This window comes from Lutra lutra, chromosome 1 (genome assembly GCF_902655055.1).
Source record: "Lutra lutra chromosome 1, mLutLut1.2, whole genome shotgun sequence".
NCBI lineage: Eukaryota > Metazoa > Chordata > Mammalia > Carnivora > Mustelidae > Lutra > Lutra lutra.
Genome location: NC_062278.1, coordinates 222,247,361 through 222,269,909, shown reverse-complemented (window position 1 = coordinate 222,269,909; position 22,549 = coordinate 222,247,361). Strand labels below are relative to the sequence as shown.

Genomic DNA, 22,549 nt, shown 5'->3' with positions numbered 1-22,549 from the left:
TTTCTAGAGCTTCCAGCACTGGCCCACGTTCCTTGTGCTGTCGTAGGGAGTCAGTCCTTCCTGGCGCTCTCTGCCTAGGAGACCGTGGGCCACAGACAGGGCGTGGGGTGCAGGGCGCCAGTGTCAGGCGGCTCGAGAGCCTGGCCCCAGAGCAGGGCAGGAGAACAGTGCTGGCGGCCACACACGGCAGCAGCGGGGGGACTGTGGTGGTGGATCAGGCCGGTGCCCTCCAAGGCCGCCATGTCGGCTCTGGCGTTTTCTGACGCGTGCGCGGAGCTGTTTCTGTGGCTTCTGTGATTCCTGTGAGAGGTCCTGCCGCGAACACAAGCGGGACTTGTCGCCTACCATAGGCTCAGTTTGGATTCTCTCCTCTCTGCTTCCCCGTCCTCTGGCCTGCAGGTGCACAGGATCTACCGGGGGGCTGGCGGAAGCTTCCAGAAGGCGCAGACTGAGTGGAACACAGGCGCGTGGCGGAACCCACCGTCTCGGGAGGCTCAGTACAACAACTTCTCGGGGAACAGCCTGCCCGAGTATCCCACTGTGCCCAGCTACCCAGCGGCCGGCAGCCAGTGGCCTTAGAGGGGCTGGCTGGCCCCGCTGCCCGGCTGCCCCCACTGCCCTCTCCCCTCCCCGACCAGAGGCCCACACTTGCGTTCCTCCCACCTCTGGGAGCAGCCGTCCTTGCAAGCGGCGTCTGGAAGCTGCCCAGCCTCTGCTGCCCGGCAGGAGGACGCTCTCTCCCGCGGAGGTCTCCGCGCCCACTGCAGGCCTCCCCGAGGAGGAGGGGCAGCGGGCCAGCCGCCTGCCTTCTGGAGCTGATGGTGCGGAGCGGGACTCGGCCGGGGCGTCCCCTCGGTCCTTCTTGTCCCCTTGTTCCTGTCCCTGTGGGCGACGCCTGGCCGGGTCCTCCGTGCTCTTGTCCTCTGTGTCCCTGTCCACCTGCAGCCAGAGAGCTCTTGTGGACAATCCTGCGGAGTCAGCCAGAGGCTGATGAACTGCCTGGGCGCCGTGGTCTGAGCCCCCGTCCGTCTGTCCGTCTGCCCCTCAGGCTCTGTGCAGGGCCGTTGGCCGGCCTGCCTGCAGTGGCTCTCTTCTTGGGAACGTGGAGCAGACGTCTGTCGAGATCCCGGAACCCGGGGCGGAACCCCTCTGGGGGAGGATGGGGGCCACTGCCTGGACCGGCTGCCTGGGGCCTGTGGCCACGCTGCTGCAGGAGCAGGAGACGGAATTTCTCGGGAGCTTGGCCTTTTAGAAGGAAAGAAGTTGTGCGAAACCTGTGCCTTAGTGAGGAATCTCAATGAAACGTCACTTTTCTCCCCTCTGACCCTGTAGCTCCTGAGACAAAGGACCAGAGCACCCCGCGGGCATCTGGGCAGCGCCCTTGCGTGTGGACAGGCCAGACAGGCCCTCGTAGCCCCCCGGCCTTTTCTGGCCATGCTCCCCAGGCACCCCGAGTGCTGCCCCTTGGCCCCTGGCTGGCCGCCCTGGGGTAGGACCGGGGCCCTCTGCATCCACACTGCGGCGCCGGACGCCGGCCCCCCAGCAGCCCCGGCCAGCCAGGCTCGTTCTGTGCTCTCCACGCCCATGCCTGCTTTGCTTCAGCTCCTTGTGCAAAGCACCACGTGGTGTCCAAAGGCAGCCGTGGTCCCTGCAAATGCGCCCGGGCCTGGGTCCCCTTGGGTCTCAAGCCATGGGTATCCCCCAAACATCCCCAAGCCAGTCTCTGCGACAGGCACACACTGCACTCACCGTGGGGCCGGATAGCCTGCGGAGCAGGTGTGGCCCACGGTAGGAGCCCCGCACGCAGGCACCTTTGTTACTCCGTATCGGGTATCCTGGAAATAAATCCCGTAGTCCTTCCTGCATCACGGAGCCTCTGCGGGGCTGTTAGGGGTACACGGCCCGCTGCCCTAGCCACCCCATGCCGCCCCTGCCTGTGGACCCTGCCCCTCACAGCGCCACCCCAGCTGTCCGCGAGCCACCACGGTGCGTTTCCTTTGTGCTTTTCGTTTCAATCAACTTGCTGTTTTTATGCCCCGCTCTTTTAACTTGAAAAGTGAATTGTGCAGAAAATGAGAAACCAGCCTCACTCACTTTGAAGGGAAGGTAATGGTAGACGTGGCAGGAAGAGGAACGGGAGAGCCTCCCAGGGCTCCTGGCGTGGACACCCCGCATGGACACGGGAGGGAGGGCGGGAGTCCTTCTCCATGGGACACTTTGCTAGCACAGGAAGGAGACCAGATCCACAGAGAACCCCACCGAGCCCCAAGCAGATGGCCTGGGCTGTCTTGTTCCCCCCTCTCCACGGATTTACGTGTTGATGTCCTAGTGCCTAGCAGCTCAAAACGGGAAATTATCTGGAAATGGGGTGGTCACAGGGGTACTTAGTTAAGGTGAGGTCACCCCGAAGTCAGGTGGGCCCTAAAACAATGTAGGAGAGAAACCCTGTGAAGACGGGGCTGAGATGGGGGTGATGCTTCTACGGGCCAAGGCATGCCAAGGTGACCTGTGACCCCCTTACCCCCTACCCCACCCCGTGAAGCTTGGGTGCCTGGGACAGGTTCTCCCCCGGCGGGAACCACCCCTTCGATTCTCCTGGGGCCATGCCCTCCCGAGCTGTGAGGCTGCCCGGGGAAGGTGCCCAGCAGATGCTAGAGCAATGAAACGGGGAGCCGGGACTTGCTATGCCGTGGGGACGCACCTGTCGACGTGTGGGACCTGGAGTGCATGGGTGGACAGAGAGCAGGTTGCCCTGGGCTGGGTGGGGAGACCGGACTGACAGCAGCAGGAAGAGGGGGCAATGTGTGCGCCCTCGGCTCCCGGGGGACCTGGAAGGACGCAGCTTGGGGCTGGAGTTGAGAGACTGGGACCCGTTGTGTGGGTGACCATGTCACAGAACCACAGAAAGGGCTTAAACTGCGGGTGTCTCCCCTCACCTTCCAGAGGGCAGAGCCCGGGATCCGCAGTGGGATGATGCTGGTGTCACGAGGACCACGGACACCGGGGCTCAGTGCTCCCGTGTCCGGGGGGCCTGGCTTGCAAGAGGACGGTGTCCATGGGGCGGTCAAGCTCCAAGGAAGGGCCCTCCCTGCCTGTCCTAGCCGAATCCTAACACTAGGTTAGTGTTCAAGAAAAAATTTGAAAACGTTTCTTAATGTCATCTAAAAATGTTCATTATACTTCAACATTAAAAAATAACATTTTTTTAGAGAAAGGGATGAGTGGCGTTCTTTTCATTTTTACAGAGAGGGTGGCTGGGTTCTCTGTAGTGACCTATTTGGGCCCACCGTGAAGAGTGGGGACAAAAGGTTTGTCAGGGAGACAAGAGCGAGGGGGTCAGTGGGGAGGCATCAGTGGGCAGGTCACGGCCGCGGGCAGTTGGGGCTCAGTCCCCCGGGACCCTCCGGAAGGCACAGACCGGTCCCCGGCTGTCCGTCCGTGTCCGGGGGTCGGAGGGCCTGGGCTCTGCCCTCTGGTGGAGCGAGGTGGGTGCTGCGCTGTGTGTGCGCGTTTGCATTTTCTGACGAGGTGAACTGGGTTCTGTTCCTATGTTGAAGTCCTAGCCCCCGGGACCCCAGGAGGTGACCTTTAGAAGCGGTCACCGAAGGAGTACTTTTCCAAGGTAAGGTGAGGCCATAAGGCATAGAGTGGTTCCAATCCAGTATGACAATAGGAAGGGGACATGTGGGCCCAGACAGGCAGGGGGAAGCTCCGAGAAGCTGGGGGACCTGGGACAGGTTCTCCCCCAGCAGGAGCTTGTGACCCCTTGTCTCCGACAGACGCGGGGGGTTGGGATCTCCACATACCTTTGTGGGAACCACCGTTCAATCCCTAACAGTGGCCAGTCTGGGTCCACGTCTGCGGGGGTTTCCTGGGACTGCCACGTTCAAGTATTGCAGATTGTGTGGCCCGAAACAATTCATCCTCCTAAATTCTGGAGCCCAGAGCCTGAAATCAAGGTGTCGCTGGGTCCATGCTCCGTCTGAGGGCTCCAGGGGAGGGTCCTTCCTGCCTCTCCCATCTCCTGGGGCTCCAGGAGTCCTTCGGTCTGTGGCTGACCCCTCCAGTGTCCGCTCTTTGTTCTCTTCCATTTTTTAAAAAAGGATTTTATTTGACGGACAGAGACCACAAGTAGGCAGAGAGGCAGGGGTGAGCTGGGGAGGGGAAGTAGGCTCCCCACCCCCCACCCCAGCAGAGAGCCCAGCAGGCTGATCCCAAGACGCTGGGATCACCACTCAAGCCGAAGGCAGAGTTTTAACCCACTGAGCCACCCAGGCACCTCTCTCTTCCATTTTTTTTTTTTTTTTAAGATTTTATTTATTTATTGGACAGAGATCACAAGTAGGCAGAGAGGTAGGCAGAGAGAGATGGAGAAGAAGGCTCCCTGCTGAGCAGAGAGCCCGATGCGGGACTCGATCCCAGGACCCTGGGATCATGACCTGAGCCGAAGGCAGAGGCTTTAACCCACCGAGCCACCCAGGCACCCCTCTCTATTCCATTTTTTAAAAAAATATTTAGAGAATGTATGAGTGGGGAAGGGGTGGACGGTGAGCATCCCTGGCACACTCTGTGCTGAGCACGGAGCCCCATGCTGGGCTCGATCCTACGACTCCCGACTCCGAGATTATGACCTGAGCCCCCTCTGAGTCACATGCTTCACCGAGCGAGCCACCCAGGCGCCCCATGTGTCGTTGTCTTATAAGGACACCAGCCATTGACATAGAGCCCACCCTCATGCAGCGTGACCTCCTCTGAATTCATCACCACCGCAAAAACCCTATTTCTAGGGTCCCATCTTGAGGTTCCAGGTGGATGTGAATTTTGGGGTGACACCGCTCAATTCTCTACCTCACCCAGGCCTTGGCCCCTAGGAGTGCAGGAGCTCCTCAGCTGGGATCTTTGGTGGCCGTGGCACATTGCACATCCCCTGCTCCAGTTTGCGCTGGGAGGGTCCTGGGAGGCTTGGGCACCCTGGCGCGTGCTCACCCCAGCGTGTCTCAGCACTGCGGGAGGCGGACACACATGGGCAGGAGACCACCGTCTGGGTCCCATGGACACAGGCAGGCAGGGACCCCTCCTGCTCGGGAACCCCAGAGGAGCAGCGGATGGGCTTGCTCTGGGCCAATCGGAAGCGGCTTGGGGCCACATGGTACAGCCCTGGTGGCTGGGGTCTGTTCTCAGAGGACGGGGGCCCACTGGGTGGGGGGGGGGTCCCACCCAGGAGCTTCTGTTGGGTGTCTGCTCACGGGCTGCCCCTCACACGTCTTCTGGCCTTGGGATCCTCCCGGAGCTCACAGCATCCCGAGAGAGCGCTTTGACTCGCCCCAGTTGGGGTTGCAGAACTCCCTGCGCCGCAAACAAGTCACCTCCCCTTTGTAAACCTGTGTCCGCTTCTGGAAAATGCGAATGTGCCCCACGGCGGCGGGGGCAGGGCCTGGCTGCAGGGAGCGGGAACCCAACTCAGTTCCACAAAAGTGAACCAGGCGCCCGCTTGCACCTGTGGGCTGGCTTTGGACCCCAGGAGGCAGCTCCGCTCCTGTCCTGGGGTCTCTCAGGGAGCCAGGCCTGCCTCCTCCAGGGGTCAGGGAACACAAGGGGTCGCTGCCTGCCAGTCTCCTCCCTGAAATCCGAAGCTGGGATTTCATCCGGCTTTCTCTGGGGGGGGATGGGCAACGGGAGCGACAGGCTCAACCTCTCCACGAGGTTCTTACTGCCCTGAGAGCTCCGACGGGGCCCCTTCCCACACCAGCTTCCCCCGATGGTGTCCCCAGGATCAAAGCTACAAGGAGACAGGCACCTGCTGGCCACCTTCAAAGTGGGTTAGAAAAGAGGAAGCACAAAAGGCCTTTTGCTTTTTCAAAGTCTCCAAGTGGTGAGAGAGACGTTCAGCTGACGGTCCTTTATTCACGAGCTTGTGATCCCACGATGCACTGGGGGGCTATGGAGCGTCCTACCCTGCAGACGTGGAGGGCCAGAGAGGGCCGGCCTCTCACACAGGGACTCACACAGCCTTTTCCTGGCACCGCCCCAGCCTCGGCCTCACTCTCCGGTTCCCACAGGGGTAAGAATGTGGCTCCCCATCAAGCCCAGATGCCGATAGAGGAGACGCCCCCCGGGGGCCGAGCACCTGGGAGCGGATTTCCCCTGAGGAGAGAGAGAGGACAGTGGGGCCAGGAGGTCTGATGAGAGAAAACCCCAATTCTCCAGAATCTAGGAGGAGCGTGAAGGTGGTCGGTGCCTTCTCCCACTCACCCACTTGCCGCACACAGTGACCAGACACAGACCGAGTGCCCACTGGGGAGACAGCAGTGACCACGCACAGACCGAGTGCACATTCGCCGCACACAGTGGCCAGACACAGACCCAGTGCCCACTGGGGAGACGGCAGTGACCACGCACAGACCGAGTGCCCACTCGCCGCACACAGTGGCCAGACACAGACCGAGTGCCCACTGGGCAGACGGCAGCGAGCGAAGCAGGTGTGGTTCCTGGCCTGGCGCAGCTGGAGGACAAGGCGGTTGTTCCCCCTACCCCCTCCCTCCGCAGAGCAGCTGTCCAGAGCCCTGTTTTGGAGAAGGCGGGCTGCAGGCTCAGGCCAGGCAGGGTCAGACGCCGCCAGCAAGGACAGCACGGCGATGTGTGGCCTGGGCTTCCTGGAGGCGGGGACGTTGCCGTGGGACAGAAGGATGGGATGCAGGGTTGCAAGAGCCCTGGCTCGGGGAGTCCCAGAGGGTACAGGCTGGGCCTCGCGCTGCCGACGAAATCCAAGGGCAGAGAAAGGGGTGGCGGTAAAGCACGGCTTCAGGGGACACTGGGCCGACAGCGGACGGGCGCTCAGCACGGTCTCCCCAGCGAGGACAGCACTGCCTGGCGTCTCGACGGCCACTGGGGAGGACGGCCCGCGGGTCGTGCAGGGTGCAGCGAGGTCTACGGACGGGCTCCGCAGAGTCTCTGGCCTGAGCTGGCGAGGACTGCTGCGGTTAACGGCGGCGCACTTGCTCGGTCACCACGGCCAGCTCCGCGGGCCCCGCGAGGCCAGCCGCCGCCCCTGCCCCAACCCTGCAGCGCCGGTCCGCGGTCGACCCCTTCCTCGGCCTCCCGCCTGGCCACCGCAGCCGGACAACAGCCCGAGCTCCGATGCCGTCGTCCTCCCGCAGGGCTGAGCTCTGGGTCACTGTGCCCCGCGCGGCCCCCGTAGCTCCCGAACCCGCCGTGCACGGTGTTCGCAGCCCTGAGCGCCCGCACGCTGGCGGACTCTCCGGAGGTCAGCGCTCCACCCTGCAGCGGAGCCTGGGTGGGGGGCGGGGGGCGGCCCAAGCCCCGCCCCCCGGCCCGCCTGCCCGCCTCTCCAAGGGCTCCAGCCAGCCCTGCAAGCCCCGCCCCGCCGCGCCGCGCCCCGCCGCCGCCACCACCCGAAGCCCCGCCCCGCGCCACCGCCCGGCCGTGACGTCAGGTGGCGAGACCGTGACGTCACAGAAGCGCGGCGGGCGGGCGGCCACGCGTCGCCATGGCAACGGCGGGCGGGCCCGGGCGAAGGGCGGGTGTCCCGCCCCCCCCGGAGTGTGGACGCGGGCCAGCTCTTTCCTCGCGCGCGCGCGCGCGCGCGCCCTAGCCGACCCCGCCCCGCCCCACCCCGCCCCGCCCCGCGGGGCGCGCGCCTCCGGAAACCCCCCGCGGACCGCTGTCTGCCCGTCCCCGAGCGGCCGCAAAGCGCGGCGGCCGTCGTGCGGCGGCGCCCGCGGCCACCAAGCCCCGCCCCGCGCTGAGGCGCCGCGCGCCCGGGCCCGACGGCGGCTGCGCAATGCGCGCGGGCCCTCCCCCTACGCCGGGGCGTAAGCGCGGGCAGCGGGCGACGCTGCGAGACCGGGGCGAGCCGGGCGCCCGCGCCGCGGGGACGGCCCGCGCCAACATGCGGAGGCCCGTGGCGGTGGTGGTGCGGGAGCGGGAGCGGGGGCCCGAGCGGGCGCTGGAACCGGAGCCGCAGCGCGAGCGGGGCCCGGAGCGGGGATCCGCGCCGCGCTGCTGAGGGAGCCCGGGCCGCTGCCCGGCCGGCCGGGGGCCACGGCCACGGCCACGGCGGAGTCCCCGAGGTAAGGACGCGCGCCCTCGCCGCTGCCACGGCCAAGCGCCCGACTGCGGACCCCCGCCCGCCGGCCCCGCACCTGGGGTCCCCCCCCCGCCCATTGACCCCGCATTCTAGCCCCGCCGCCCCGCTCCTCGCGCACTCACCGGACGGCCCCTTCCCCCGACTCGGGCCCTGCGGCCTCGCGCTCCCGCCGACGCCTCCGCGGCGGCTCTCCGGGCCTCCCGACGCCTGGCTCCCGGCCGCGCTGCCCCCCGCCCCCGTGCAGGCTCGGCGGTCGTCCGGGGACCCGGCTTGAGACCCCGCCGTCCACTGAGCCGCGCTCCACTTCGCCCCTCGCGGCCCCGGGTGCTCGGGCCCCTTGCCCCCTGCCCGTGTCCCCGCACGTCCCCCCTTCGACCCTGGACCCCTGCCCCGGCCCAGCCGTGCCTGGCTTTGTGGGCTGGAAGGCCCGGAGGGGACAGCGGGGCCGGCGGGGACGGGCATGCGGCAGGGGGTCTCGTCCGCGGTGACCTGTTGCGGGGCCCTGCTTAGGAGCGGCCGCCTCGGTGTGGCTGTGCCCTCCCCTTTCCGCCCGCGCCCCCGGTTTTGTTTTCCGGAAACACTTTGGATCAGGGAGGGGGTGCGCTGTCTGTGCGCCGGGGGCGGAGGCCGTGCGGATCTCCTCCCTGCCCCCGCCTGCCCCAACTTTCTCAGGGATGCTTTGGGCGGGGGTGTTGCTGGGGCTGTCATCCTGGGGAGGTCTGGGGGCTCTTGGTCTCTGGGCGGTAGTGTTTGTGGGCCGTGCCTCAGAGGGCTCCAGCATGCCTTCCCGGGCCCTCTGGCCAGTTCTCAGAATCGGGGGCGTCTGCAGGGCGGCCCTCCGCTGTGTGGGGCTTCCGTCCTCGCCAGCAGGACATGGCCCGGCTCCGCTGGTGTCTCCAGCCCCACAGGCTGCTGCGGCTCGTGGGTGTGAGAGATGAGTGGGAGCACAAAGGCTCCAGTGTAGAGGGTAAGGTCCGCGGGGCCTTGATCTGGTCCCTGGAGGAAGTGGGCCCTTGACAAGACAGACTGGGAGCCAGGCCCGCAGGTTCGAAAGGGGGAAGTTTGCGGTTTTGCTGGTAGTTCGTTTTTTGCTTGTGTCTCCACCAAATTGTGCCCCAAGAAAGGGACCGATGGGCAGGCTGGTGGGTGGGGATGGGCTGTGGTACCCCCAGGTGTTCTCTTCATCCTCTGGGGGGGGGGGTCTGTTGCCTTGCCTCAGAAACAGAAACGGGGAGTGCTTGAGTGTTGGGGGCGCAGCGGTCCTGGGCCTGCTGGGCCAGTGGAGGTGGGACCTGTGTGGTGCGGGTGGGGAGGGAGGTCTGAAAGGAGTGGACTGAACATACCTGGCCCACCCTGGGGGTGGACAGAACCCCAGGGGCTCTGCGGGGGCCATGGGGCACAGGTCTTTCTGTCTGAAGCTGGCGCTTGGACCTTCTTGCATAAAGGGGCTTCGCGTCTGATGTGGACGACTTCTCATTTCTCGATGGACTGGGGATGAGTGGCTCGTTACGTGGCTCTGGGTGTGTCCCCGCTCTGTGATGACAGACCCCGTGAAGACAGGCTTCTTTTAACTGCTGGTTCTGGTTCCATCTGATTTTTCTCCTCCTTTTAATTACATAGTAATTACCTCTGGGTTGCGAGAGGAAGTAGGTGAGTTTTTTTTCCCCCTAAGTTGAAAGCCTCCCAATCTGTTCATCCCAGCTCTGGGGAAGCCAGCATGCCGCCAGTAGGCATTCCAGACACCCACGGGGTCACTGGTGTCCATGGGGATTTACTGGGATAGGCCTGGGGGGCCCCCCTGGCCTGTCGTGGCCTTTCCCCTGGGATGCCCAGTAACCGCTTGTCCCATAGTTGACTTTGTTGAGTTCCCCCTTTCTCCCAGCCCCCATGGAGCTGCCCCAGGCCACCTCACGAGCAGCAGGGTCCCTCGTCCTGGTTGTGGTGGGGCGGATCTCTGTCTTGGCAGGTTCTTTCCAGGTGGGCCTTGTCTCCTCCTAGGAGGAGGTGAAGTCCATCAAGACCCTAGGTCCGGTGGTGGGCAGAGGGCTCGGGGGAGCAGGAGAGGTGGGGCTGTGGGGCACTGGGGGCTGGGGGCCACCAGCCTTCAGGCCTCTGGCGACATCGGGCAGGTCAGCATGGTCGGCTCTGATGGGGGGGCAGGCGCCTGTGCACGAGCGGGGGCATGCTGGTGGGGGTGGCGGCTCGCATCACTGCCTTGCTGGCTTGCGCTGGGCCGCAGGGCGCACTGGGGAGAGCTTTGGCGACTGCTCGGGAATGTTCCCACGGGTCGAGTCTTTCCACATGGTGCAGTCAGTGGGCCCTTAGGGAAAGGGAGAACCAAGCCAAGGTCTGGTGGATCTGGAAGGCCCCTACCCTGCGTGGCTTCGAGTTTGCCCCCTTCCCTTTTGGGGGGCCATGCTGGGCAGCCTCCTGAGTCCCTGTTGTGCAGTTGAGGAAGCAGAGTACTAAGTGACCTGCTGGGTATGGAGGCCTGGGCCCTGATGAGGCCAGCATGCACACCTGTGCCCCTTGGTGCCCATGGTGCCGGGCAGGACTGGCCCAGGCAGGAGTGGGTGTGCTGGGAGTTCCTGAGGCTCCTGCTGGCTGGGAGCAATTATTTGTCCTCACCATCCCGTGGGTGCTGGCCTGCCTTGGTGTCTCCCTCTCGTCCCATCTTCCAGACAGGGCCCTTGTGGTGTGGGGGTCCACAGGGTCGGAGGCACTCTCGCAGTGGGGTAAGTCCTTGTGCCGAAACCCCCAGACTTCCTGCTCACAGGAGCAGGCTGTTGTTCTGGGCCCCGTTGCACCGGACCTCTCCAGGCCCCGTCTGGGGTCCCCTCCCTTGGAAGGCCTCCCTCATGGTCTGCTCACCCTCAGGGCAGCTGGAAGCCCATTTCTGGGAGCCTCCCCCCTTGTGATGGGTCCTTTCTCTTCCGGGAGCTCGGTGGCATCCACGGTTAAGTGTCATTACAGAAGTTTTGTTCCTTAAGCTGCTCTTGGCGTGTGTCGGATTAATGAGGCACCAGACCCGGGATACAAAGTCGACCTCGGGTTCTGTCTGCTGAGGCTCCCGTCAGCACCCCCCTCCCCGCCCCCCGAAGCTCAAGTCCGGTGCAGCTCTCTTGGCAGGTAGGCAAGGTGCCTGCGTTTCTCACGCTGCTCAGACCTCCTGCCAGGCCCCGGGTAGCTCCTGGGTGGTCCTGGGATGATGCAAGGTGGCCCTGGGGCAGGCAGTCCCTGTTTAAGAGGCGGAAAGGAACATACTGCATTGTTACTGGTTTCACATTGGTGTGTGACATTTTAGAGTCTTAGGAAAATTGTGTGTAAAGGGAGACGTCAGCTCTCCGGTAGTCTCCGCTCTCTAAGTGAGGGATACTTCACCTGCTTTTGGGTCTGAGACTGAGCCCGTCTCGGAGAGCGGGTACCTGTCTCCCCTGCAGATATGGGCTTGAGGGCAGCGTCTCCCCCGTGGCTGTGCCTGTCCTTGTAGTCTCTGCTTGCTGATGTCCCAGGATCTGGCTGGTGGGCACGGAGTGAGCAGGGCGGCTGCCTCAAGGAGTGAGCCTTGGTCCACCAGGCAGGGAGTGGGCCCAGCAGAGCCCTTCTGCGGACCTGTGGGCATGGAGGCTCCGGACAGCACCCCTCGGTGGGGCGGTGCCTCTCGAGGCTTCCCGGCAGAGGGTCTGGGGCACTGCAGTCTCCCCAGGCTCACTTGTGTGTCTCAAGGATTAGAAATCCCAGACAGGGGGCGCCTGGGTGGCTCAGTGGGTTAAGCCTCTGCCTTCGGCTCGGGTCATGATCTCAGGGTCCTGGGATCGAGTCCCGCATTGGGCTCTCTGCTCAGCGGAGAACCTGCTTCCTCCTCTATCTCTCTCTCTGCCTGCCTCTCTGCCTACTTGTGATCTCTCTCTCTGTGAAATAAATAAATAAATAAAATCTTAAAAAAAAAAAAAAAAAAAAAAAAAAGAAATCCCAGACAGACTTCCAGGAAGGCTGGGGGTTTCGGGGAGAGGTGGGTGTGGTTCATTGGGACACAGGACACCGGAGGGCGCTCTCACTGCTTCTAGAAACGGTGTTGGGAGTAATTCCCAGACCGGAGATCGATGTCTTTACAGAACCTTTACCACGCCGTGCAGGAGGCTGTGTATCCCACGAATCATCTCCAGTCCATCCCCCGAGCAGATCCGCATGCGAGAGTGGGGCCAGGAGGGCTGATCGGCCTGGACAGTGGGCCCCAGGGCCCTGAGGCCCTGAGTGCACCTCCCTGCCCCAGCAGTGCCTTCCCTCCTGCCTCTCTGCTTTGACACCCTTGGGGAGGCTGGCGGAAGCTCGCAGCATGGCCACTCACTGCCGGCCCCTGCTTGGGGGCTGCCTTCTTTTTGCTTAGGCTGCACTGATGGGCCTGTTGGAAATCTGTGCTGAGGACATGTTCTGTCCCCACACCCTGACACCGGGGTTGACGCACTCCCTGGGGGGCTTCCTGGGTGCAGTGGGGGCTGAACAGCTTCCCTGGCCCCACCCACTTGGTGCCAGGAGCCCTCCAGTTGACGGAGCAGACGTCCCCAGGTGTCGCCCACGGTTCCTGGGGGCAGGGTGTCCCCGGTGAGAGCCCCGCCCTGGAGATTTGCTCCAGCCACTGCTGGGAGCCGAGCTGAGAGCGGCCTCCCCGAGCATGAGGCTGTGTGGCCGTGGGTCCCGGGGCCTGTGCGGTGCAGCCCTCCATTGTGTCCTGGAGCTGGACATCTGAGGACACAAGCTGGGAGAGGGCTCTGGGGCTGGTCCCCCAGGAGCCATCGGGGGGCGGCCTGGAGCTTCGGGCTGGGCTGCATTGTGTCTCCATGGGGACCACGTCCAGAGCTGCACCTGGCGCCGGGAGTCCGGCTTCAGCTAGTCCGGCTTCAGCTACCGGCGGAGCTCCTCGGAGGCGGCTGGGCAGAGCAGAAGGCTGTGGCACAGGGGCCCAGCCCCGCCGCTCCCAGTGCGCCTTGTGGCCCTTGCCCAGGCTCTCCAGGGCCCGCTCACCCCCTGGGCCTCGGCTTTGCCGTTGAGGTGGTCTCGGTGGTCCTTGGCTTTTGGGGGGTGACAAGGGTTTCTGAGGCACAGGTGCTCCACATCCCGGGTGGAGATGGGACTCGGGCTTGGCAAAAAAGCAACAGGTGGAATTCATTCTATTTGGTTAAACAGAGATCACAAGTCGGGGGTGGGGAGCAGGCTCCCCGCTGAGCAGAGAGCCCGGTGCAGGACTCCACCCCAGGACCCTGAGACCCTGACCTGAGCCGGAGGCAGAGGCCCAACCACTGAGCCCCCGGCGCCTGTGTGGGAGGCGTTGTTGACCCTGCTTGTTAGTTCCTTCCTGCTGACATGTGTGTTTGACACTTGTGGCCCATCGCTCTCTGGGAGCTAAATTTTCATTGGAAATGCTTGATTTTATTTATTTATTTATTTATTTTTAAGATTTTTTTTTTTTAAATTTATTTATTTGACAGAGAGAGATCACAAGTAGACAGAGAGGCAGGCAGAGAGAGAGAGAGAGAGGGAAGCAGGCTCCCTGCTGAGCAGAGAGCCCGATGCGGGACTCGATCCCAGGACCCTGAGATCATGACCTGAGCCGAAGGCAGAGGCTTAACCCACTGAGCCACCCAGGCGCCCGAAATGCTTGATTTTAAAAAGTAGCACAGAATTGACCAGAAAACATTTGTGGCCCGGTGTGCAGTCTGTCCGCTCTGCTGGGCCCGAGGACTTGAGCTTTGGACAGACAGAGCTGCTTCGTGAGAGTGTGTCCCGTGTCCTCCGGGGACACCCTCGCACCCGCTTCCGTGTTCCCCACTGAGGTCCCTTGTTAAGGGAGCTCCTAGCGTTTTTATCTGCTGTTCTGGCTGCCGGTGCTGGGCTGTTGCGGGTTGGGGTGGGTGGCTGGCGGGCCCGTGGGGTGTGGGGTGGAACCTTCAGGATTCAGTGGCGGCTCCCAGCCCACACCGGCGCCGGCCTCAGCCCCTCGGGGAGCGCTGGGATCCCGGGTCGTGAGCAGGGCCGCGTGTGCGTTCAGAGGGGCCTCCTGGGCGCTGGGGGCTGTTCCAGTGTCGGGGAAGGCGCTACCACGCGTGTGGCCAGAGGCGGCGGCTGGGTAGCTCGGGCTTGCTCCCGGTCTGTAACTGGTCCCCACTGCCACCTGGGTCTCTGGTGGTGGGGATGGGGCTGGCCGCCTCCCGAGGGCCTTCGGTGTCAGCTCCTGTGAGCCTGGCGGTGCGAGAGCCCTGTGTGCGCGCGGGAGAGTGGGGGCCGCACTGTTGCCCTGACCGGCCTTGGTGAGCGCCGGGGTGTTCTGTGAGCTCAGGCTCCCTGGGCCACGTGGGCTGGGCCTGTCCTGGGTGACTGTGGCAGGGGGCATCCTCGCCCGGGGCCCCCCAGGGGTTGAGACTCGCAGGTTGGGGTCGCTGAGCGCTCAGGCTGGGGCGAGTCAGCCCGTCCGCCTCTCCCCGGGCTTGCCAGTTTCTGCGTCGTTTACTTCCTGTGGGCACGCGGCCCTCGGCTCCGCGGAAGCGCCTGCGGCCGCTCTCACAGGAACAGGGGTGCGGCCTCGACGCCAGCGGGCTCGCAGGTGTGCCTTCCGTCTGCGCCCGTCCCTCCCAACCCCCTCACTCTGCCTGTTCGTTTGTACGTGTTTATTTTCAGTACTTTCTCAGGATTTATTTTAGAGAGACCACGTGCGCCTACACGAGTGGGAGGCGCGACAGGGGGGAGAGAACCCCAAGCAGACTCCGTGCTGAGTGCAGAGCCCGACGTGGGGCTCAGTCCTGTGACCTTGAGATCACGACCCGACCCGAAGCCCAGAGTTGGAGGCTTCACTCACTGAGCCCCCCAGGCGCCCTGTGGCTTTTTAAACAGCTTTATTGAGATGCCACGTGCTGTGCTTTTCTGTTTCTAGTTGAGATGTAATTTACAGAACCATAAAAAGTTCACTGAAATGTGCACTTTGGTGGTTTTTAATACATTCATAGTTTTGTGGAACCATCACCTCCCTGTCATTCCAGAATGTCCCGTCACCCCAGAAGGAAACCCCATCCCATCAGCCATCACCCCCTCCCCAGCCCCGACCCCTGCAAACCCTCTTCCCGTCCGTGGAGGAACCTGGTCTGGAGGTGTCACATGTGTGGACTCACACCCCGTGGGGCCTCCTGTGTCTGGTTCCCTCCCCGGGTGTCGTGGGCTCGGGGTCCGTCCGCAGGGCTGTGGGGGGGGCCTCGCTCCTGCTGGTGGCCAAGTGCCATGCCCATGGGCGGGGGACGCATGTCTGTTTGTCCGTGGGTGGACACTGAGTTTGGGGTTGTGTCTGCCTTTTGGCTGTTGTGAGCACGGCACACAGGTTTTGTGTGGACGCATGTTGTCCGTTCTCTGTGGTGGACCCCAAGTAGCAGGTCGCTGGGTCCCTTGACGGCTCCGTGAGTAACTCTGAGGAGGTGCTGACGGTTTTCCTCCGCGGCCGCTGCACTCACTGTGGGTGAGGCCCCCAGTCTCCCCATCTTCACCGATTCCGCGGTCATTGCGTCCTGGCTTCTCGCGTCGTTTCTGCTTCCTGGGTTAGGGTCTGACCCCTCATGGGGCCATCTCTGTCTCCTCGCGTCTGCCCCACACCTTTTAGAACCCTGGGGTTCCTGCAGCAGCTGTGTGGGGGCACCCAGCTGTCCCGTGGCCGTGGACTCCCTCATCCACGCTCCTCTGAGCAGGTGCATGCAGTGTCTTGGAGTGACACGCGGGCCTCATGAGTCAGTGTCCTGGTTTTGGTGGTTCAGTTGTTTGAGGGAGAGCGAGCAAGAGAGCGTATAAGCAAGGGTGAGGCAGAGGCAGAGGGAGAAGCGAACTCCCCACTGAGCAGGGAGCCCGATGAGGGACTCGATCCCAGTCCCCTGGGATCACTACCTGAGCCAAAGCCAGACGCTTCACCAACTGAGCCCCCCAGGCGCCCCAGTTTGGGTTTTTGCTAATAGCCCTTCTTCCGGAGCAGCCGTGTGCGGAGTTCCCGCACAGGACAGAGCCCCCCGGGGCCCCACGCACGGACCCTCCCCTCACGCCGCACGTCCGCACAGTGACGGGCAGGCCCCGTCCCCTCGTTATTCACTGGAGATCCTTGCTCTGTCCCGGGACCCCGTCCCAACCCCACGGGATTTCCGTTGTCCCTCTGCTTCAGACCCTCCGGGCCGGGACCCTAAGTCCACTGTTCCTCGTGTGGATGCCCTGGGAAATTGGAGGAGGGCTGGCCGGGGGTCCCGCAGGACGTCCCCAGGCTGCATTTGTCCCTTCGGGTCCCTGCTGCCCACGCAGCTCCTGCCTGTGGCCACTGGCGGGGTTTCCCAGCGGGACTACACACTGTTCTGGAGCCCAGAGGTCCGGGATCCAGGTATGGCGGGGCCACACCCGCCCTGCAGGCCTCAGGACGGGCCCTGCCTGCCCCTGCCGGACTCTGTCCTTGCTGTTTCTTGGCTGTGACTGCGCCTGTGGCCTGCCCTTCCTGGACATCTTTGTCTTCTCCTCGTGAGGACACTTGTCTAAGGAGACACCCTACCCTAATTTGCCAGAGGGTCACGTTTCTGGGGCTTCAGACATGCCTCTCCAGGGACACAAGTACCCACACCAGGGACTGCTACAGTGTGTGTCTTGGTCACTCTGGGCCTGCCGGGAGTCCCTGCGGGCTGTCATGTGGGGTGGGATCACCTGCCCCTGCGACGGGGTTAGCTCTCTGAAAAGTTATGGACAAGGGCTCTCTTGGGTGTCTGGGAACGGTCAGAGGAGAGGCCAGCGCTGGCGTGTGGCAGCCCCAGGCGTCCACTGAGCCCCTGGCACCTGCCTCGTTCGTCTTCCGTGAACGTGACTGGTGACTTCCGGGCTGGACGGATGGCCCCCCGTGGGCCACATGCGGGCCGTGGTGCAGGCTGCCTGAGCAGCAGGGCCCAGCCCATCCCTCGGAGCCCCCATGGCCGGGGAGGCCCTGTGGGCGTCCCCGCCGTCCCCCGTCACAGTACTGGAGTGCGCCCCGCTCATCGGCCTGGAGCCCTCCCGCTTCCCTTTGGCTCCGTCTCAGCTGTTTTCAGATGCACTGGACGGGCGCGGGGCCCCACGGCCCCAACAGCTCACCCAGGGATCTGTGTCCTGCTGGGCTTTTTGGAGGCGACGTTTTGAAGCAGATCCCGGGCATCCTCTCCTGCCTGTAAACAGAGCCGGGGATCCTGGTGCCCAGGTCTTGGGGTCACCCTCTTATGATTCTCCACTTGGTGCCAGTGCGTGGGCTCGGCTGCGGGGCTTGTCAGCGGGGCCTCACCTCTCTTTTGTGATCTGGTTCATTGTGTGAAAGCCCGGGTCTGTCCAAAGGTCGCAAGGCAGGTGTGAATTCCGGGGCTCTCGGGCCCAGACCCAGGCCACGTCTGCACAGCTCTGTCAGCGTCGGCTGTGCCCGAGCCACTGGAGAGCAGACTCTGGTGGCTGCCGCCCGTGGCTGCAGCGGTGCCCCTGTCCACAGTCCCCCAGGACTCCACGCCGTCTCCTTGCAACGCGGCCTCCGTGCGCCTTCGTGGCCACTGAGCTGACGCTCACTGTGGTCCAAGGTCTTCTGCTCCTGCTCGCTGAGTAGTGGCTTGTGTGTGGCACCCACTGAGGATGCTTGTCCCCGAGCTCGCCCCCACTGGTTACCTGCAGTCCTTCATCTGTGACTCCCAGTGTATGACCTGTTCCCTGGAACGCACGTCTGCACTGGCCTCATCGCAGGGGGCCTCCCACCCTGGGGCACTTACTTCTCTGTCATAACACAACCTTGCAAGTGACTTCAGACTTCTGGGCTGCGGCCACGAGGTCGGTCACGTGTCTAGGGTCTAGGTCACCCTTGGGAGTGCTGTGTGGACACCGGGATGTGGCGCAGGGGGTCCTTGTGACCCTGGGCCCAGGTGAGTCCTGGGAGGAGGCCTGGCCTCCCGGTCATCAAGGCCCCGTAAGACAAGGGGGGTCCAGTTCAGGAGGGACGTGTGTGTCCAGAGATGCTGGGGTGGGGCGCAGCCTGGATCCCACAGAGGTGGGTGCTTGTGGGTTGGGCCCCAGGCCTGGGGCAGCCTCGGAGGGCCCCACATCCCAGGAGGGAGGCTATCTGCACGCACCTGCTCCCAGACTTGCCCCGGCTCTGGTCTGGGGCTGTGCTGGTGATGTCAGCCAGGGACTGTGACATCACTGAGTGGACGCGGTCAGAGAAGGGGGTTCTTGGGGCCTCCACCAGGGGAGCTGGCCCCTGGCCCTGACAAGATGGAGGACCCCCAAAAAACCACGGCAGGTAACTCACCTGAGGTGGGTGCTCACAGAGGAGCACAGACCTGCCCCAGAGCGGTCTTCACAAGGCCTCTCGGTGGGGACACGGGGGCCGCCTGGGCACGTGGTCTGTGGTCCTCTTGGTGGGGGCAGGCTGAGGCCTTCCCTGGGTTAGGGGGCCCTGGGGGGCTGCCCTGGGTCAGGAATTGGGGGCCATGTTGGTTGGGCAGAGACTGGGTTTATCTTAGGCCTGGGGGAAGGACGGGAAGCCCCTTCCCCCAACGTGGTTACTCTTAGCGGTGGCGCCTAGGCTTGGGCCAGGGCTAGGCCGACGGCAGACACTGCCACTGCCCTCGGATGGCGGGTTACCCGGCTGGACCCAGGCATGCCAGGCTGGCATCTGGCCTGGCCGTGTCAGGCCTCTGCGCTGCTCCTGTCCTTGTTTCCCTGGGCTGGCAGGTGACTCGCTCTTCTGGTCCCCTGTGGGGACCCCCCTGGCTTTCAGAGTGTACCAAGGCACAACCCAGAATGCCCCTCTGTGGCCCGTGCTGGGTGGGGTGGCCTCCCAGGGCATGCTGAGTTTGGCTGCCTTCTAGAACGTTTGCAGGTCCGTGCTGCCTGCTGGGTTGGGGGGAGGTGGCCCTCTTCCGTGGGGGTGAAGAGGGGGTGGTATCCTCAGGGCTTTCCCGGGAAGGGGTCCGACTGAAGGGCTTCTCACCTGCCACCTCGGTGCCTGCTGTACCCCGAGGGGGGCAGCCGCCGACCAGCTGGGGCCAGCATGGGGCTTGGGAGAGCTGCAGGTGCGGGTCGCTGGCACAGTGCCCGGGGGCCTGTGTGGGGCAGTGCGCGCACGAGCATCCTTCCCGTGCTGTGCCCAGGTGCCCGGTCTGTGCCAACTGCCGGAGCCACTGGAGGCCCCAGCTGGATGGGGAGGCCGTCAGGGGCCGCTGGGGAGGCTCACACAGAGGGAGCCTGTTGCTGAGAGGGCCAGCTGGTGGACTTCTCCACCAGCTGGAGGGTTTGGAGAGAGAGAGGGGTGTGGTCGGTGTTCCCAAGCCCCCAGCATGCCACCCCCACGGTCAGGATTCTCCATGGCAGCAGGAGGTGTCTGGGGAGGGGCGTGCTGTGAGACCCTGGACCCCGCCGTCACTGGCAGCGGCTGGGGTGAGCACAGGGGTCTCCCTGACGCTCTGGTCTCTGGAGGGCAGCTCTGCAGGCCCAGAGAGTTTGCGCCTGGGTCACGAGGCCGGGGGAGATGCCCATCTAGGGTGGGGGCTGCTAGGGATGGCCCTGTGCCGCCGGCCAGGGGGGGGCCTCCCAGGAGGAGTGGGGGCTGAGGTCCTGAGGGGTGTGGCCCACAGAGGAGCTCCTCCCGAATGCCTGGGGCAGAGCCCTTCCGGTAGGTCCGCAGGGAGTGGCGTCCAGAGCCAGGTGTCCCTGCCTGCAGAGGGCACCGCGGAGCCCACCCGGCCTCCCCGACCTCCCCTGCCTGCCCGGCCTCCCAGCTCCACTCCCAGAGGCCTTCCCGCTGACCCGTCTGGCCACTGCTGGTGCCTCTGAAGAGCAGAGACCCACTCGTCCCTCGGGAAGTGCCCCGGGTTTGAGGGGCTCCGTGCCAGGCAACAGGACAGAGAGCAGGTGTCTGTCTTTCTGGGTCGTCCTGGCTTCATCTGTATGGAGCCTGTGTTCGGGACCCCCGTCCCCCCACCCCCAGCTGATGGCTCTCAGGTGGTCCCCCTGCTGGCTTCCACCGCGCTGCTTTTGTGGGGAGCCCCCGGGGCCCCTTCATCCCTGGAGCTCACCCCTCGTCAGGAGAGCGGCCGTCATGAGATGTGAGAATGGTCCGTGTCCCTCATGATCTTGAAGACTCCCGTGGCTCTTACATCTGCCGGAATCTGGGCCTCTGTGTTTCAAGTCTCTGTGTGCGCGCGCGTGCCTGCGTGTGCAGGAGGCCTGTGCCTGGTGACGCTCTGAGGGAAGGAGAGTCTGAGCATTCACGGGGCAGTAGGTGGGCTCTGGTGCCCCATGGTTGTGGACCCCAGGAGGCTCCCGGGGGAGTGGGGACGGCGCCAGGAGCGTGGGGGCGTGCGGGGGGGTGTGTGTGGCCGTCAGGCGGCTGTGGCTGTGGCATTCTGCCCTTCACTTTTTACCAGAGAACCGGGTGTTTGTTACAAAAGTCCTGGCCCGGCTGATGACCGCGTCCTGCTGGGTTCTGCTCCGTCCGGCCCTCCAGGCAGCTCCAGACTGGGCCTTGCCGCCTCCGCTCCCAGGGCCCCCGCAGCCTGTGGGACCCGTCCCGAGGGCAGCTGCCGCCGTCCCCTCCTCCATTCCTTTTTCACGACGACATTCAGCCGCAGCCACCCTTGGGGAAGCCGGTCTGGCCGCCTCTGTCTCGGTCGGCGGAGACCGTGACTAGGAAGAAGCGGGCGTTCGGGGAAGCGTGGACAGAGACGCCGCTGGGCTGGCGGCGCGGGCTAGAGCCCGAGGAGCGCTGGCGGCCCCGCGCGGGCTGGGGGCCTCCGGGACGCGGGCAGCTGCTGCTCCGACGGCTTCGGTACGATGTCCGTCGGGGCCGGCAACGGCGTGCCCGCCGCGCACCCAGGACACCGGCTGCACGTGTCCGCCGACGCTCGCCTCTCAGCGCCCAGAGACGGACGCGCGCGGTGCCCCGCGGCCCCTGGCACGGACCCGAGCCCACGACGCTCGGGGAGGGAACCAGACACAGAAGGCCTCACGGGGTGTGAGTCCACGTGTGTGTCACGCCCAGACCAGGCTCCTCCACGGACGGGAAGGGGCTCGGGGGTGATGACTGATGGGGTTGGGGTTGCTTTTTGGGGAGATGGAAGGTTCTGGGATGAGATCATGGTAATGGTTGGATAACTCTGTATTAAAGACCACTGAACTGTGTGTTTTTTTATTCTTTTTATTTTTTAGATTTTTAAAAAAATTTTTTAAAGATTTTATTTATTTGACAGAGATCACAAGCAGACAGAGAAGCAGGCAGAGAGGGTGGGCGGGAGCAGGCTCCTCACGGAGCAGAGAGCCCGATGTGGGGCTCGATCCAGGACCTTGGGATCATGACCTGAGCCGAAGGCAGAGGCTTTTTTTTTTTTTTTTTTTTTTTAAGATTTTATTTATTTATTTGACAGAGAGAGATCACAAGCAGGCAGAGAGGCAGGCAGAGAGAGAGAGAGAGAGGGAAGCAGGCTCCCTGCTGAGCAGAGAGCCCGATGCGGGCCTCGATCCCAGGACCCTGAGATCATGACCTGAGCCGAAGGCAGCGGCTTAACCCACTGAGCCACCCAGGCGCCCCGAAGGCAGAGGCTTTAACCCACTGAGCCCTCCAAGCGTCCCCAACTGTGCGCTTTTCAAGGGTGACCAGTATGGGATGTGGGTCATATCTGTGATATGGGTGACGGTAGAGCAAGGACTGAGAGACGGGAGGTGCCGTCTGCCCCCTCATGGGGAGAGAGGTGCTATCCAGCTCCTCCCGTGTGGTTCCGATGCCCCCATGGTGTGCCTGGGGCGGGTCTGGCTCAGCCCAGGAAGAGGACGGAGCCCATCGAGGGCTTTGTTGTTTTTACAGGAAATAAATATTTTTTATTAACGTATAATGTATTACTGGTTTCAGAGGTACAGGTGTGTGATTTACCCGTCCTACACAGTTCACAGCGCTCCCCACAGCACCTGCACTCCCCGATGCCCATCCCCCAGGTGCCCCATCGCCCCCCAACCCCCTCCCCTCCAGCAGCTCTCAGTTTGTTTTCTGAGGTTGAGAGTTTCTTACGGTTTGTCTCCCTGTCTGGTTTTATCTTAGTTTCATTTTCTCCTGTTGCCCCTGTGCTCCTGTCTTGTTTCTGTGAGGCTCATATCCGTGATGCCCTGTGACAATTGTCTTCCTCTGACTGATTTTGCTCAGCGTAACCAGCTCTAGTTCTGTCCACGTCATTGCAAATGGCAGGATTTCGTCCTTTCTGATGACGGCGTGATATTCGTGTGTACCTGGACCACATCTGCACCCACTCGTCTGTCGGGGGACATCCGGGCTCTTGCCACAGTTTGGCTCCTGTGGACGCTGGGGGACAGGCACGAGGGCAGCGTTCATAGCAGACTTGGGGTGATGGTGTCTGTGGGGTCACCTGCAGGTGGAGGCCGGGT

The 22,549-nt window shown here is 63.7% G+C and overlaps 2 protein-coding genes and 1 long non-coding RNA gene across 10 annotated transcripts in view; 2 read left to right on the top strand and 1 right to left on the bottom strand.

Moving 5' to 3' along the window:
* Positions 1–19,970, top strand: part of LOC125089020 (secretory carrier-associated membrane protein 4) — a 39,673-nt gene extending 19,703 nt beyond the window's left edge. For 3 of the 7 annotated variants that reach the window (XM_047710799.1, XM_047710810.1, XM_047710779.1), the window contains one exon: positions 636–3,214. In XM_047710799.1, coding sequence (XP_047566755.1) covers positions 636–991 — 356 coding nt within the window. In that variant the 3' untranslated portion in view covers positions 992–3,214. Of the gene's footprint in view, positions 1–399; positions 3,215–7,724; positions 7,742–16,467; positions 16,474–19,955 lie in introns of those variants that run through there. The other 4 variants (XM_047710820.1, XM_047710837.1, XM_047710832.1 and 1 more) reach the window with 2 other exon arrangements.
* Positions 7,905–22,549, top strand: part of CSNK1G2 (casein kinase 1 gamma 2) — a 25,671-nt gene continuing 11,026 nt past the window's right edge. Inside the window, exon 1 of one of the 2 annotated variants that reach the window (XM_047710713.1) lies at positions 7,905–8,090. The gene's annotated coding sequence lies outside the window, so the exon portion shown is untranslated. The remainder of the gene's footprint in view (positions 8,091–22,549) is intronic. The other variant, XM_047710722.1, reaches the window with a different exon arrangement.
* Positions 13,120–22,549, bottom strand: part of LOC125089260 (uncharacterized) — a 17,797-nt gene continuing 8,367 nt past the window's right edge. The window contains exons 2-3 of the long non-coding RNA XR_007123902.1: positions 22,411–22,413; positions 13,120–13,244 (exon numbers count right to left, since the gene is read on the bottom strand). This is a non-coding gene — a long non-coding RNA (uncharacterized LOC125089260). The remainder of the gene's footprint in view (positions 13,245–22,410; positions 22,414–22,549) is intronic.